General features: G+C 39.6%; 1 protein-coding gene across 2 annotated transcripts in view; it reads left to right on the top strand.

Annotated features, from left to right (window-relative positions):
• Nucleotides 1–14,784, top strand: part of agla (amylo-alpha-1, 6-glucosidase, 4-alpha-glucanotransferase a) — a 44,949-nt gene that overhangs the window by 2,192 nt on the left and 27,973 nt on the right. For both annotated transcript variants that reach the window (XM_020919860.2, XM_055151598.1), the window contains 4 exons: nucleotides 2,136–2,265; nucleotides 8,138–8,348; nucleotides 9,411–9,580; nucleotides 12,141–12,344. In XM_020919860.2, coding sequence (XP_020775519.2) covers nucleotides 2,178–2,265; nucleotides 8,138–8,348; nucleotides 9,411–9,580; nucleotides 12,141–12,344 — 673 coding nt within the window. In that variant the 5' untranslated portion in view covers nucleotides 2,136–2,177. The remainder of the gene's footprint in view (nucleotides 1–2,135; nucleotides 2,266–8,137; nucleotides 8,349–9,410; nucleotides 9,581–12,140; nucleotides 12,345–14,784) is intronic.

The following is a 14,784-nucleotide window of genomic DNA, read 5'->3' as shown; positions in this document are numbered from 1 at the left end:
CTGGAGTGTTGGTCACTTGCTTGTCTCAATGGACATGTTATAGCTTTGACTGGAATATTCCACAGTATGGCATTATTTTTATCTATCCCCAGGAAGACAAACTGGTGACATGACAAGGCCAAGTTACAGGGCAGATTACAGATTTTGTAAGATTAATTAATTTGTACACTCCCTGCCAGATAAAGAGTAGACTAATTAGGTCTGTGCAGAGGTAGCCTTCTCTTAGTAAAAATGTATGCTTTTCATAGCAGTCACGCTTCTGTAAATGTTAGATAATGCCATATTTAATGTTTAATGCCATATTGTGCAGCCTTTAAAGCCAATGTAATAACTTCGTCTTGGAGACAAGCAGTTGGTGGACCTCCCACTGGAAGAGTTACACCATGGGTCTCTGAACTTTTTCTTCCAGTGAGCTACTTTTACAAAACGAAAATGTCAAAGAGGTACTAGTTTTTTCAGTCACCAGATATTGAGTAAATTTGAATACAAATTTGGAATAAAACTTGCATAAAAGCCACAGCAAGCCTTAGATATGTTAGATGTCTTTAAAACATAAACCATTAGCCATTTATTAGTTTACAAAGTTAGGCATCAAAATGATACATTTACAATGAATTTTAATTATTCAGCACAATTCATATAATTCAGAAATTCTTTGGCGAACTACTTGGAAGGGGGTGGAGAGCTAACAGTAGCTCCCGAGACCCTTGAGTTACACAATGCACCTTTAAATTGTCCCAATTAGAAAATAATATTTTTTTAACCTCTACGAACATATTTAAGTCTTCTGTCGCATGTTAAGTCTCCTGGATGTGTTTATAATTGTGCACTGTGAGTTGAATTTTAATATAATCAAGAATAAATCATTTATTTTGAGGCATATAAATACAATAAAATTATTAACTTTTTAAATCCTGGCAAATAAAGGCTGAGTGGGTGTCGTAATCGTATGTGTGTGTGTGTGTGTTCTGTGTGTATTGTTCACATTGTGGTGGTGTGTTTCCTAACCCGTGTTGCCTCAGCCTCAAGTCTTGTGTGTCGTGTGTGTCGTGTATTGATCTCTCTGTGTAATGTTCATATCTGAGCCTGGACCTGTGCTGTGGAAATACTAACACTCTATGTACCATGGACATTTACACTGGACATTCTGAAGGACTCTGCCTGTGTGTGTTTTTGTAGGGCTGCATCATTATGGAGAAAAAAAATATAACCCTATGTAACTTTGCTTAAGGATCCCCTCCAAGTTCCTGCTTTGCTTCTAGTATTTCACCATGTGGCATTAAGCTTATCACCTTGCATACATTATTTTGAAAACCATACATCTTTGATCGGAGGTTGCCTTTCCACAGATCCGACCTGCAACTTGCTCTGGTATAGCCACAAACGAGCAAGACAAGCTGACCCTTCATCAAAAAAGTTACATAGTGCACCTTTAAACTATGGTGTGCAGGGCTGGGTATCACAGGGTCCCTCACAATCTGATATAATACTTGATACGATAACATGATACGGCGATTCCTGCGATAATTGATTTATTGCGCATGCATGATATTCTGCAACATATTGATATTTTAAAAGGAACAAATACCCTTTTTACGTCATCAGCTCAAGATCATTCTAAAGCTGCTCAGGAAAGGTTCATTTCTGTTTTGTGAGAGGGACTTTTTAAGTATTGATACATGCTCAAATGAGTATCTAGTTTTAGTATTGATTGAGTTTTGATACTTTTGATAACCTTTCTACCTCCACATTATTAAATCTGTTTATTTTAGTAATCAAAACTGTGAACCTCTTGCATAAAAATGTTACATTCTCTAAATAAACAATACAACTGTAGTGTTACCACAGTGTAATTTTGTATGTACCAAACATAGACTGTATAAATTGATTTACATTGAGAAATTTTCACTCCTCTCTCTGTGACTGCTGCATGGAACCTCATCATTTTGGTCTTAAAATGTTCACCTGCTCTACATAATCCTGGTTTCTACTTCATCATTTTGTCCATAAATAATTTCCTAATATGGAACATGGCTTCAAATTCGCCCCTGTAACCGATACTACCAATAATACCAATATTTTAAGGAAAGTAAGTCTCTAATGCACATGTCATTGTGTTTGTGTGCTTGGCGCAGGAGACCAGGGAGCGGTTCACCTCTCGCGTGGATCTTCTGAACATGTTACCTCAGCACCTGAAGCAAATCCGAGTCCTCATGTTGAACGACAAGGAGAACCTCGAGAGGACCCTGTTCAGACTGGAACAAGGTACTGCAGGCGGGGCATCTGGTTTAACTGCTGCAGCACGTTAGCATCAGCGGCAGACACCAACACGTTTCGTTATCAGATAGGACATACCTGTGGACGAGAAATCTAGGCTCATACTCTGGAAATGCTCAGGCACACGGTGAAGCAAGGTAATGTTAGGATTTAAATGTTCCAGGATCGTTGCTGTTGTTGTTAATGATGTTTTTATTGGACTGTACACTTGCCACGGCTTTGCAATTAATAGAATTTTAATCGACAATCCAATCGTTTCTAATGGTCAACGATCAGCTTTGGTGTTTTAATGGCGTCTACAGCCAATCTTCTGTCAGTACAAGCATGTGGTTTGGAGCAGAGAGAAGACTATTTTTAGTGTTAAATGGCTCTGATTAATGATTGAGAGATGTCTGTCTTGTTTATTTGCATGAAATTAAACTTGAAAGGCCTTTTTTAATAGCGAAGAAAAACTGATATATGTTGGAAATTGTTTTTATTTTTTTTTTTTGCCAGATCGTCCAATCACTGAGCACCAAGTTTAGTCCTGATATAGACCTGGTTTGGTCCTTGTCTAATCCTGTCCTGTTTTAGTGTTGGCATTTAGTTAGTTGTGGATTTGTGTGTGTGTGGAAGTGTGTAGTGTTGGACTCAGTTGTCTTGAGTGAGAATATAGTCTCAGCTGACCAAAAGTTGCATTATTTTATTTAGATTAGAAAGATTTATATGGGACAACAGCTGAAAGGAGAAGTGAGTGAGCGAGTTGGAATTTATTATGTATGAAACTCACGATTCACAAGTTTTCTGACTTATTATAAATACATAGATTCATAGTACTTTTTTGCATAACCTTTTTAGGTGCAGGTGTAGTCTTGTGAGTGCAGTTTGGATTATATGCAGTACATAGAGATGGGGGCTTTTTACTTGACTAATCATTTGGCAGAACAGTCGACTCTCGCCCTATGTTGAGTGTGCATTAAACTATTTCGAGCCCTTGCACCAGCCAAGTAGATCCATGTGATTTGATCATGACTGTGTTAAATTGGGGCTGTACCCACAGCCGTGAGTCTGTGGCTTTGTTGTATTACTATATTATAAGTCTATAATGTCATCGTAAAATAATATAATAATATTGTCAGTAATATTGTGAATTGTAAGTTCTTTTGTTTCTTTGCTCCTCAGTGTTGGATAGTGGCTTTGTAAAAGGATACAGTACCTTTAGAGGCATGCAGTTGTTTTTTTCCACTGTATTCTTGAGCTTGGTTCACGACCAAATAAGGCAGCATGACCTGACACTGGTGTTTTACAGCCTGTTGCATACTAAACAAATGAACTGCAGAGTGAGTGCGTAAGGTGGAAACCAAAGTAAAACACAGGCATAAAATAAGTATTAGAAATAGAATAAACTGACATTTTAAAATTCAACAGGTCATAATTGTTCTGATTAATCGTTGCAGCCCTGGTGTACAGACAGAAGAGCAGGGGGCAAAGTACAGAGCCTTGTGGAGCTCCTGTCCTGTTGGTACAAGTTTGGGCCTGTCTTGATAATTAGTATATTGACTTATTGTTCAGTCTATGAAAGCAGGAGCAAAACATTTTGGAGTTCAATATTTATCATGTGTATAATTTCTTTGCTACAGTAATCATAAAGTAGGCCTTCAGTCATTAAGTCCAGTGTCTTGGTGAGGTTCAAGTTTCATACATAATTGTATGAACTTTAATTAAACAAAGAAAGATCAGAAATATTCTATTCAGTGTATTTTTGTAAAGCCGCAAATCACCAGCAGTTGCCTTAGGACTTGACAAGATCATTGATTTAACCTTGGGGACTGTGTTGTTTCGCCAAGTGAGAATGGCCCCTTCCTAACTGGCCCACGCCAAAGCGGCCCCAAGTGAACTGTACCATAAGAGGCGGAGGGGCTCATTCAGAGGAGGGGAGAGCTCATCCAGCCAGGTGAGGGGAGGATCCGGGTCCACAGAACGGGATAAGGGCATTGGGGGGACATCTAGGGTCCAGTCCTCACCAGACAGTCGGCGGCCAGGCTAATATTACTTTATAGCTGCACGTTCCTTTTTAAACCATTGTGCAGCTTGCATCTTAGCAGTGTTACTGTAGACAATATACTCAGCATTTTCTATTTAAGTAATCATATCTGCAAAACTGAAAATCTGACATTACCTTACATTATCCTCTAAGTGCAGCTTGATGAAAGGACAATGTTCATTTTGTAGTGATTGCACACCCAAAATGTCTTGTCTCCTGAATATATCTGTCCACTTGTACACCTCACGCAGCACTGTGCCCTACTTTCCTAATCCATGTTATATCCTCTGTCCTCTGCTGCACTTTGAGACAGGTCAGCTCACTTCTGAGGGTGCCAGTGAACGCCAACCCCGGAGTGACCTGATCTTAATGACCTGATGAACTTCACAGCTACATCCCCTTAATGTCACATCAGCTGCCCTGGGAAATGCTTTGTCATTGATTAGAGAAGTTAAATACTATGATATAGTCTCCACTTGGCCCTGTATGTATTATTTTTTCCCTGCTGTGGCTGATAACTGATAGTTGATACTGATATTAAGCATTGCAAGGACCATAGCAAGGACCACGAAGTTATAGTAAAGTTCACAAATTAACTTTTCAAATTTGTAAAAATCCAAAAAACAAAAACAAAGTGTATTTACCTGGGATATAAGAGCATTTGTTGCATGATTGTGTAAACAGTCATGGCTGCTTACACATGGCCCTTTTCGGTCTAATATCTGTAATTTATAGCAAATCTGCTATTGGCCTTAAATCTCCAGCACAGGCCGATATTTTTTTTTTTGCCGACCTGCTGCCTAAAGAGAACAGAAAAGCTTTATTTGAAAACTTTATTGCAAATAGTCACATTTTGAACAGTTGTCTATGTAGCCCTCTTGAATATTTGTGGTAAAAAGTCAGTTTGATGGCCATCGATTTCTCTGGATTCTAAACAATCTGTATGGGCATCGGCTAAGAAAAAAAACATATCGGCCGATCTCTAATATTTTAGACAAAAGACAACTCTGATGCTGTGATAAAAAATATCAGGGTGAGATATCGTAAATTTTCAATATCACACCAATGCCGATATCTGGGGAAACCCTCTGATATCAGCGATAACCAATGCCCCAATCCTAGAATATATCGGTGGGCACATGTACACCTCGTGCTCCTCATGGCCAGTAGTGCGCTGGTTGACATTTGGAGCTCAGAATATGATCAGGAGGATTGTGAGTGTGAAAAGGGCTAAAGATAGAGCACAGTGCTGAGGGAACAGTGACGAGGCAGAACCCGGCGCACAGTAGGAGTAGGAATGCCTTTGTCTGTCCAGCGTACAGGAGGGGAGGGGCATGGGGTGCACGTCCGACCACTGCACAGGGAAGGGGGGCTGCACGTCTGCATCCCTGTCCTCTGGGGATCTAATGACAGGTCACGTATTATTAAAGGCTCTTCAGCTTATGCAATCCTGCTTGTTCTTTAGTCATGCTGTGGGGCTTTGTCAAGTATGAACATTACATTACTGAACTGGGTGTGGCAGTGGCAGTGGGTTTAGGGCAGTGATTTCCAGACTGGGGGGGCTCCAGAGCTTTGACCGGTCAGAGGGTCCGAATATCTAAAGCCCTTGAGATTTGAATGGAAAAGGAGTGTAGCTTTAGGTGTTTGTATAGCACAAAAATATCTTGTCTGGAATGTTTCACACTATGATTCTGTCTTCACTGAGACTAGAACAGACCAAGTTACAGGTCAGATCGGTGGAGAGGCGATCCCACTCACAGTCAGAATGCTTTGTTTTTCAGGCGATTTTTGAGCAATAAAACCACCTGTAATTGAATATATGTAAGGTGTAGATGTTTAATGTCATACTACATACTCTAACCCAGGGGTGTCAAACTCGTTTTGGTCTGGGGGCCGTATCCAACCTACTTTGATCCCAGAGGGGCCGGATCAGAAAACTCATGGCATACATATCCCAAAAACAGCAATAAATTTAAATATTTGTGCAGAGAAACGCAAATCTTTTACAGAAATCTTTTTTAATTAATGAATGCTTTCTTTTACAAAATATCATAATATTATGAACAACCTGAAACTTTAAGAAAAATGCAATTTCATCACAATGTTTTAACATTAACTTGTAGGCAAATAGGAATAAGTTTTTCTTGGAAAATCTTGCACTCAGCATCTACTTTTCTCATTTTTGACATTTTGTTGATGAGGGTGTCACGGTCAACAGTCAAAACGATCGTCCTTTAAGAGCTTTAAGACCAGCTGCTCTGGTGGGAGGGGCCAAGCACAGAGACACTAGGGACGCTGCTATGTTAAGCACTGCAAAAAATTACCAATATTTTAGTAGAAAATCAGCCGAGGACCAGATTAAAGGTCTTGGAGAGCCGGATCCAGCCCCCAGGCCATATGTTTGACACCCCTGATCTAAACTATTTGCAGTGGTCCAAAAGTATTCCTCACTTACCTTTATGTATTCTGAGTTTAAACTCTTCTCAACTATCAGAGACCAGAGCGGAGTTTACCATGACAGTAAATTTAGCAACAACTAGTATGCAAACCATATACTGTCTAAATGGACATAGCTAGTTGGCACATTAGAAAAGGAAGTGAGCCTGGGTGTGCATCTGGCTCCATCGACTCGGGCTCCAATTGACTTTACATTTAATAATTGTCACCACTCTCTCCACTGCTAAAATGTTTGTATTAATCCGCTCTACATGACCCTGTTTTTTTGCTCTTTTGTCCTTAAATAAATTCCTATTCCTAATATGGACCTCGGCTCCAAATTCGCACCTGTAACCTATAGACCGTAAATATGAGTGGACATAGCTAACTTACTAGCCACCGTGTGCCAAATAGGATATTTGTTAGGAGGCACTTCCAGTTCCTTCTGACCCTGACTCCTATTGACTTGTATTATGAGCTTGTCGCCCCTCTCTCTGTAACTGCTGCAGTAAGCCTTGTCATTTTGGTCTTAAAATGTTCATTAAACCCGCTCTACATGATCCTGAATGTTTTTTTCGCTATTTTGTCTGTTTAAAAAATCCTATTCATAACATAGAGCCTGGTTGCAGATTCGCTCCTGTAACCATGAGCATCACAAGCCTCATTTGAGCGGCTCTGAACGCTATGGGTGACGTCACACTCGCTTAGTCCACTTCTTTTGTATAGTCTATGCTGTAACCGCTAGCATCATGAGCTTCATTTGACTGGAGCTGCACGCTATGGGTCACATCACACTCACATAGTCCACTTCTTTAGACAATCTATAGTCCTGTTTACACGGGATTAATGTTACCTGTGGACCTTTGGTTATTTGTAATAATTGTGGAGGATGAATGAGATCTTAATTCCGTGCAAATGCAGCCTGTCTGTAATTTGTAAAGTGAAAATTCTGCCTCAAATTATCTACTATAGTTCGCCAAATACAAATGTCCGGTGATAATACTAGTCCCATGCGAAGAGGGCTTATAACGCTAACACATACTTCCTGACTATTGGACAATAAAACACTTTATTAATAGAAGTAGACAGTATGCAGCTGACTTATTCTGACCTCCAGAGCTGCTCACATAACTGTACTAGGGCAAGACAAAATGAAATACATCAAAAAAAAAAAAGAAAGAAAGAAAGAAATCATGTATTTAACACAATACTGTGGAACATTCGAGGCAAAGCAATAGCAAGCAATGCAAGCAATTTTTGTGGTTTCAGAGAAGTTGTATATTGCGACAATTAGTAAACGATTAAACTGAAATTTGATTAATCCACATTTCTCACAAATTTGCTCCTACAGTGTCCACTCTCTGGCTTCGGTCTCAGTCCTGTGCTCGTCTGTGTGTGCAGGGTTTGAGCTACAGTTCCGCCTGGGCCCCAGTCTGCAGGGTCGGAGGGTACAGGTCCACACGAACTACCCTCTGCATGGACAGCCATTCAGACGAGACGTGTTCAGAGTGCTCGCCTGGAACTACCCATCGGGCCGCGACGATGACTCCGACAAGTACTGTTCCCTGGACCTCAAGGTCGCGGGCTCCTACCAGTACTACTTCGGATATGGGTAAGAACGGGCATCATGTGTATCATTCGTTCATTTGTTTTTCAAAAATAAAACCAAGTTTTAGTAAGTAAGTAAATGAAAAACAACTATTTTCTTCATTATTTGTTTCCAAAATCAGAAAAGGGATGATTTGTTTTTACAGTTTTCAATGTTGTGTTTAAATTAATCATGGAAAAAACTGATAACGGACGTTTTTCCGTTTCCGTGACTTAAACTGCAATGCTGGACTTTTGTGCCGCATACGGACCCCAGGTGTCACACCTTGACAATTTAGACAGGGTGTGCTGACATATGAAATATTTTTATAAGTTATAGGTAAGTTATGTATAAGTTATATACATATATAACTGGCATATGTTGACACGTCGACATACAGCAAGGTCGATGAAACATTTTGAGCATGCTGAACATTTCTCGACATAGGTCTGCGTGTGCTTACGTCCTGCACACGTGGGCCATAAGTTGTACGTAAGTTATGCGATCGTCGACACATGTTCACACACATTAATTGTAAGTAACTCATGAGTCCAAATACGTTCCCATAACTTATGAGTAACGTCCTTTGAACTTATGTGTAACTTATATCGAACTTACCTCCAGTGCATATTGACATATTTGACCTGTTCTGACGACCACAGAACTTACTGAATGTGTTTCTAACTTATAGCTACTGTATAATGGTGTATTGGTGTAGGGAAATTGGTATATAAAAATGGGGAAACTGTCAATACTCCTCCAGACTTCATGGTGAGCAGACCCCGTGGTACCACCTGCTACACAGATCATCTGAGAGATGGAGGGTCCGGCAAGGCTGAGACGAGAATACATCCTAGCTGTCCTCCAACATCAGCATGACTTCAATGATTTGTCACTGTACCAGTTGTGTGCCAATAGTGCCAGGAGAAGAAGAGATCACGTTGATTAATGGTGCTACTGCGATGTCTAGAGCATAGACTTGGTTGAGAAAAATGTTTTACTTTATTACATTAATACAATTGAGTGAGTGTGTTTTTGCTGTTCCTCATTTGTTTGCGAGTTGCTAAAATAACGCTGTATCCATAGAGATATTGAGCGCTCGGGCGGGGGCTACATCGTGGTGGACCCTGTGCTGCGCGTGGGGGTGGATAATCACGTCCTGCCCCTGGACTGTGTGACCATCCAGACCTACCTGTCCAAGTGTTTAGGAAAGTTTGACGACTGGACCGACCGACTGCGTGTCGCCAAGGAGACAGGTATGCACACTGGAGACAGATACAGGAAATGTGGTTGATTTGATTGGATGAATACTGGTTTTAGGTTTACCTGTGGAAAATACAAACTGTAGTAACTAGGGACCGATCATTATTGTTTTTTGGGGGCTGATACCAATGTAAGGGGCTTTGGAGTTGCTGATAGCCAATATAACAGCTGATAGCTTAAGTGATTATAAATCGTATGTCTGGCTCTATTAGATTTTTTGTTGGGCTTATTGGACTTACGATATATCGGGCCGATATTTGGACTTTTTATCCAATTTGCTATCAGCCTTTGATCTCCAGCACATCTCAAATAATCAAAATTGACTCTACATATCGGCCCAAAAAAATATTGGCAGTGCTTATTGGTTGTTGGTTGCTCTGGATTTTAAACAACTGGTATCAACATCGACCATGAAAAAACCCATCCATCTCTAATTAGAGATATATTTACTGGCATTTTTGCATAACACTCCTCAATACATGACCTGATTATTCACAGCTCATTGTATCAATCATATAAATACGGGCTCAGTAAACATGTACATAGTCACTAGTCAAGCGCTAACCCGAAGAAGCATCTAAAGAGACATTTGCAACACTCATCGCTCAGACAGGTACCTCTCAGAGCCCAGGTCTTCGCAAATAAGATTCCTTTTAAGCCAGACTCAAAATTATTGTCTGTCAAAACAACAACAACAATATAATCTAGTATGTCAAGAGGAGCTCAGTCTATGCGTCCTCTATGTCCTCTATGGGGACAATCATATTTTGTTGCTGGTGTACGTAATGGTCAGGCTCGAGTCTTAATCATTTTATTAGAAAGAGCTAATATTGGAGTAACAGTTATGCAAATATCTATGCATCGTCTGTAGGAATACACAAAGAGTCTAAAAATATAATAGTCTAAAACATAGATAATGGTAAGTAGGGGTGGGAGGAGATACAATTTTCACAAGACAAGAAAACCACAAGATTAGGTCAGCAAGAACGAGACAAGACGATATTTTGACATAATGTGTAATAAATAAGTAGTGCAATCCATTACACAATTTTGGCTTCACTATTTTTATTTATCTTATGTAATACTTTAGTTCCAAAAAGTACTACAATGAGCGCTATAGTGTCTCAAATTGCATCTGACTCACCAGCTCTTAACTCTTTTTTTGTCTTAGGTAAACATAAATTCAGGGAGAAAAAACATCTCAGGGAGAAAAAAAATCTTTCACAAGATGCATTCCGTGCCCGTACAACGTTTGCGCGGAGATTCAGTGTGAACTATTTTCTTTGTGAAAATTACAGACATAGATTTTTCGTGTCCTGATTTGACAAGCAGAGTTTGTCTAATTTGTCTCAGTCTTTACCCTGCGTCTGCTTCAATAATGAATCTACAAGTACCTTAGTTTGGCTTCGCTGCTTTTCCCCTTGTCTTCTTCTTTCAAAAAACGGACTTTCTTTTGTAACTGCTCCTGGATTCTTGTCTGCCATAAAAACTTGTGCTAACTGCGAGGAAGATAAAAAAAGCCGCTAAAACTGTTGGTGGATAAACTCTGTGCTCTTGCGTCTGTGGATAAACCACGTACCGGCGGCGCGCAGGCATCAGTTACGCTAGAAACGTGAGTTTGATTGATGCCTGTCAGCTAACAGATGAGGCCGTGTCGTTATCTATGGCAAATGTTTAGCTGGCCCCACCACGTCCAGAGTGATGAATTTTATTCTCTTTTTTTTTGCATCATAATTACAAGACTGCACCTCTATAATGCTATCATGACAACTTGAAATCCTCCATACAACCTTTAACTCTTTTTTTGTCTTAGGTAAACATAAATTCAGGGAGAAAAAAATCTCACAAGATAATTTTTCTTGTGTGTATACAGTTTTGTGGCAATTTTGTCTCACGAGATCTTGTCTCTTCTCTAATAGTAAAATATAATTGTGTATAAAATAGACATAAAAATCATTGCACTTGCTTCTGTGAAATGCCACTTAGAAGAATGAGATGTGTTGAGTTGATGAAATCCATTCCGCAACTTTGACCCGGAAGTTATTCTCTCACATCTTTATATTATTAAGTTGTTTTAGATCAATATTTCAATTTGCATTAAATAAAAATCAAATAAATGATTCAAATAATTATCTTCTTGTGTGATAGATTCATAACACTAAACACCAGGGAATTTTAACTAGCCACTTCCTAACAACTCACTTCCTGATTATCGGATATTAAAACGCTTTATAATTAAACAGTACAGACAGACAGCCAGTACACAGCGAACTTCATTTGCCCTCAAGAACTGCTTATTCAATATATCTGTACTGGGATAAAACACATTTTAGGGAAAATTTGAATACAGGGCTTTGAAATTGCAAAAAATATGTTGTATTTTGTATTTTGGCTATACTTTTTTCCCTTTACATATAGAAGAACACATACCTTGACTTTCTGAATCAACTTGCATTTATTAAAGAGCTTTTTTAAAATGTAAAAATCTGTAACAGTTCCCACTATTGTCTTCTGCAGTATCTCTTTTATGACTTTGTAAACTGCACATTCCAGGGTACAACATGATCCACTTCACCCCGCTGCAGACCCTGGGGGAGTCGCGCTCCTGCTACTCTCTGGCCGACCAGTTGACCTTTAACCCCGAATTCAGTTCTGCGGGGCAGAGTTACGGCTGGGAGGATGTGGGTGCACTGGTGGAGATGTTCAGGACCGAGTGGAACATGATCTGTATCACCGATGTGGTCTACAATCACACAGGTGAGTCTAGAGGCTGGATCAGAAAAGAAATGGGAGATGTGTAACTCTCATCAGGTCAGGAAATGTGTACTTGAAACGTGAAAAATGCAACCAGGTTTCTCACGGTCATGGAAATCTTGGAAAAGTCATGGAATTTTAGTATGTCTTTCACGCAACTACAGTGTTCTGTTAAGTTATCATTAGACTATAATGATTATTTCCATACGTATGCGCCTTTTGTTTAAAAGAGTACCAAGCTATAAGGTGAATGGAAAGGGTTAACATTTCATATTTAGCCCTAAAAGTCTGATCAATACTACACATGTAGGTGCCATAAAGTAATGAAAAATTCACTTTAGGCCATGAAAAAATTATGGAAAAATTTTGAAACTTTGTCAGTGAAAAAGAGTGGGAACCCTGTACAACTAGTTCGTCTTAAACGGTTTGCAGTGATTCAAAGTTAAGATCACTTACCTTATCCAGAATTTACATCTGGAGCTGCAGTGACACATAACATAAGGAAAGTTGCATGTACATCAATTTAAGTATTAGAGCTGCTCCTGCAATACTAGCCTCTGTATATTGTCCCGTTTAAACGGTTTTATATTGCTTTCATATTCATTGTTGATCAGATGAATTATGTTTTAAAAGTTTAAAAATTGGCCAGAGAGACGATGCTTTGCAGTAAATACCAAGTTTTCCTTCAGTAGTTGTTCTTATAAAGTTGTCAGTTTGTGTTGTAAAGTGTTTTATATTTATCCTCCATGGCTGTAAACTTTCTGTAGTCCAGCACGAGTCATTCCCATAACTCCTGATGCGACTCAATGTACTTACATGACTGTAGCGGTGTAGTTTTAGACAAAGTAGCATAATTCTGCCTGTCAGACGTATGCATGACGTGGCTGGTGGAGATTCTTGAACTGTGATTCCTGCGTATATGCTACGCTTACATGCTGTTACTGCTTTGGTGTAAATTGGGAGTTCTGCATTCCAAGCATCCTAATTATTCACTGGGACGAGTTTATGATGAGTTTGTTACTTTTCACAACTTTCAGAGACTGGAGTTTTGTTGTGATGGTAAACTCCAGTCTGGTCTTTGAAAGTTGTGAAAACATGTATATGCTAGAATAGACAATAAAACACAGTACACAATAGACTTATTTTGACCTCAAGATCTGCTTATACGTTATATCTGTACTGGGGCAGGACAAATTTTGTTCATAAACGCAGAGATAAATGAGGAGCTGTGGCACGCAGTCAGAACAACACATCAATGACAAGCCCTTGAAGAAGATTTTGCCTTCAAATGAGGGCCCTGTCTAAGAATAACTTCTTTCATCTTCCATATCAATAAAAAGGAGTTTGGGGGCTTTTTAATGAGCAGGTCTGCAGCCAATCTCTTGAAAGTTAAAGCACCCAGAGCCACTTCTGCTCTGGACAAACAGGGACTGCGCTCTAGGACCCAGATAGTATCACCTCCTACCACCTGAAGGCTGCATGAATGAGCGTGCATGTTTTAAAGGGTCTCTATTGACCATAACACTAGGCTTTTTTCATTTATTAGTAAATAAATATAGAATAAAGTATTTGCCATAACACTCATGTAGCCTGGATAGGGTTGGGACAAGATCTCATGCCACAGCATCTCATGAGATAAATTTGTTTTTGCATACATGTGGAAAATGATCTCATGAGATTTATTTCCACGTGTTATGTGGAAATAAATAAGTTATATGGCTGGTACAAACGGGTTTAAGGCCTAGTCAGTATCATCTCTCGATAAGTGAGTTCTAAAACGCAATGTTACAGTGACAAGGTGAACTGAGGCCCAAATTGTGAATTGAATACCATAATTGATTTATTACAAAATATGTCAAAATGTCTTTTTGTCTGGTTCATGAGGATCTAATGTCATGTCTCGTCCAATCTCTTGTATTGGTAGTTCCTTCTGTTATCTCTTCAGACATGCCCCTCCGATCAGCTGTATGTGACCCTAACATCCAGCTCGTCTTTAGCGCGATCCATAGCTGTTAGTAACACACACACACGGTTCTGGCCGGGTGCAGGTCTCATGTGTGTGTGTAAGGGAATCCTGTGTACCAGCTGTACTCTGCATGTACCTCTGCTTAAAGGTCACAGTAAAACGACCCTCCCACACAGAAGGAGATTCACTGCAGCCCTAAGGACATGCCTCTAACACGATTGGCTTAAACACTTCATTAGTTAAAGAAGACATTGTGCTTGTGTCTGTTTTCTAGTTATAATCTATGACACCTGTGGATCTTTATGTTAAAAGTTGGACATTTTAAATCTAAATATTAAGCTTTAAACAATATGTAATAAAAGAAACAAGTCCGCTGACATACGCATTTGAAAACTAGGGTGCTCAGTGGCAGCTGACGTCGCTGTAAACATCATCACTGCAAAGCGCTGCGCAGCTGTCAACACCTCCGATGGATAG

This window comes from Boleophthalmus pectinirostris, unplaced genomic scaffold (genome assembly GCF_026225935.1).
Source record: "Boleophthalmus pectinirostris isolate CB_2022bp ecotype Guang Dong unplaced genomic scaffold, ASM2622593v1 HiC_scaffold_16, whole genome shotgun sequence".
Taxonomy (NCBI): domain Eukaryota; kingdom Metazoa; phylum Chordata; class Actinopteri; order Gobiiformes; family Gobiidae; genus Boleophthalmus; species Boleophthalmus pectinirostris.
This window is presented reverse-complemented; position numbering and strand designations above follow the sequence as displayed.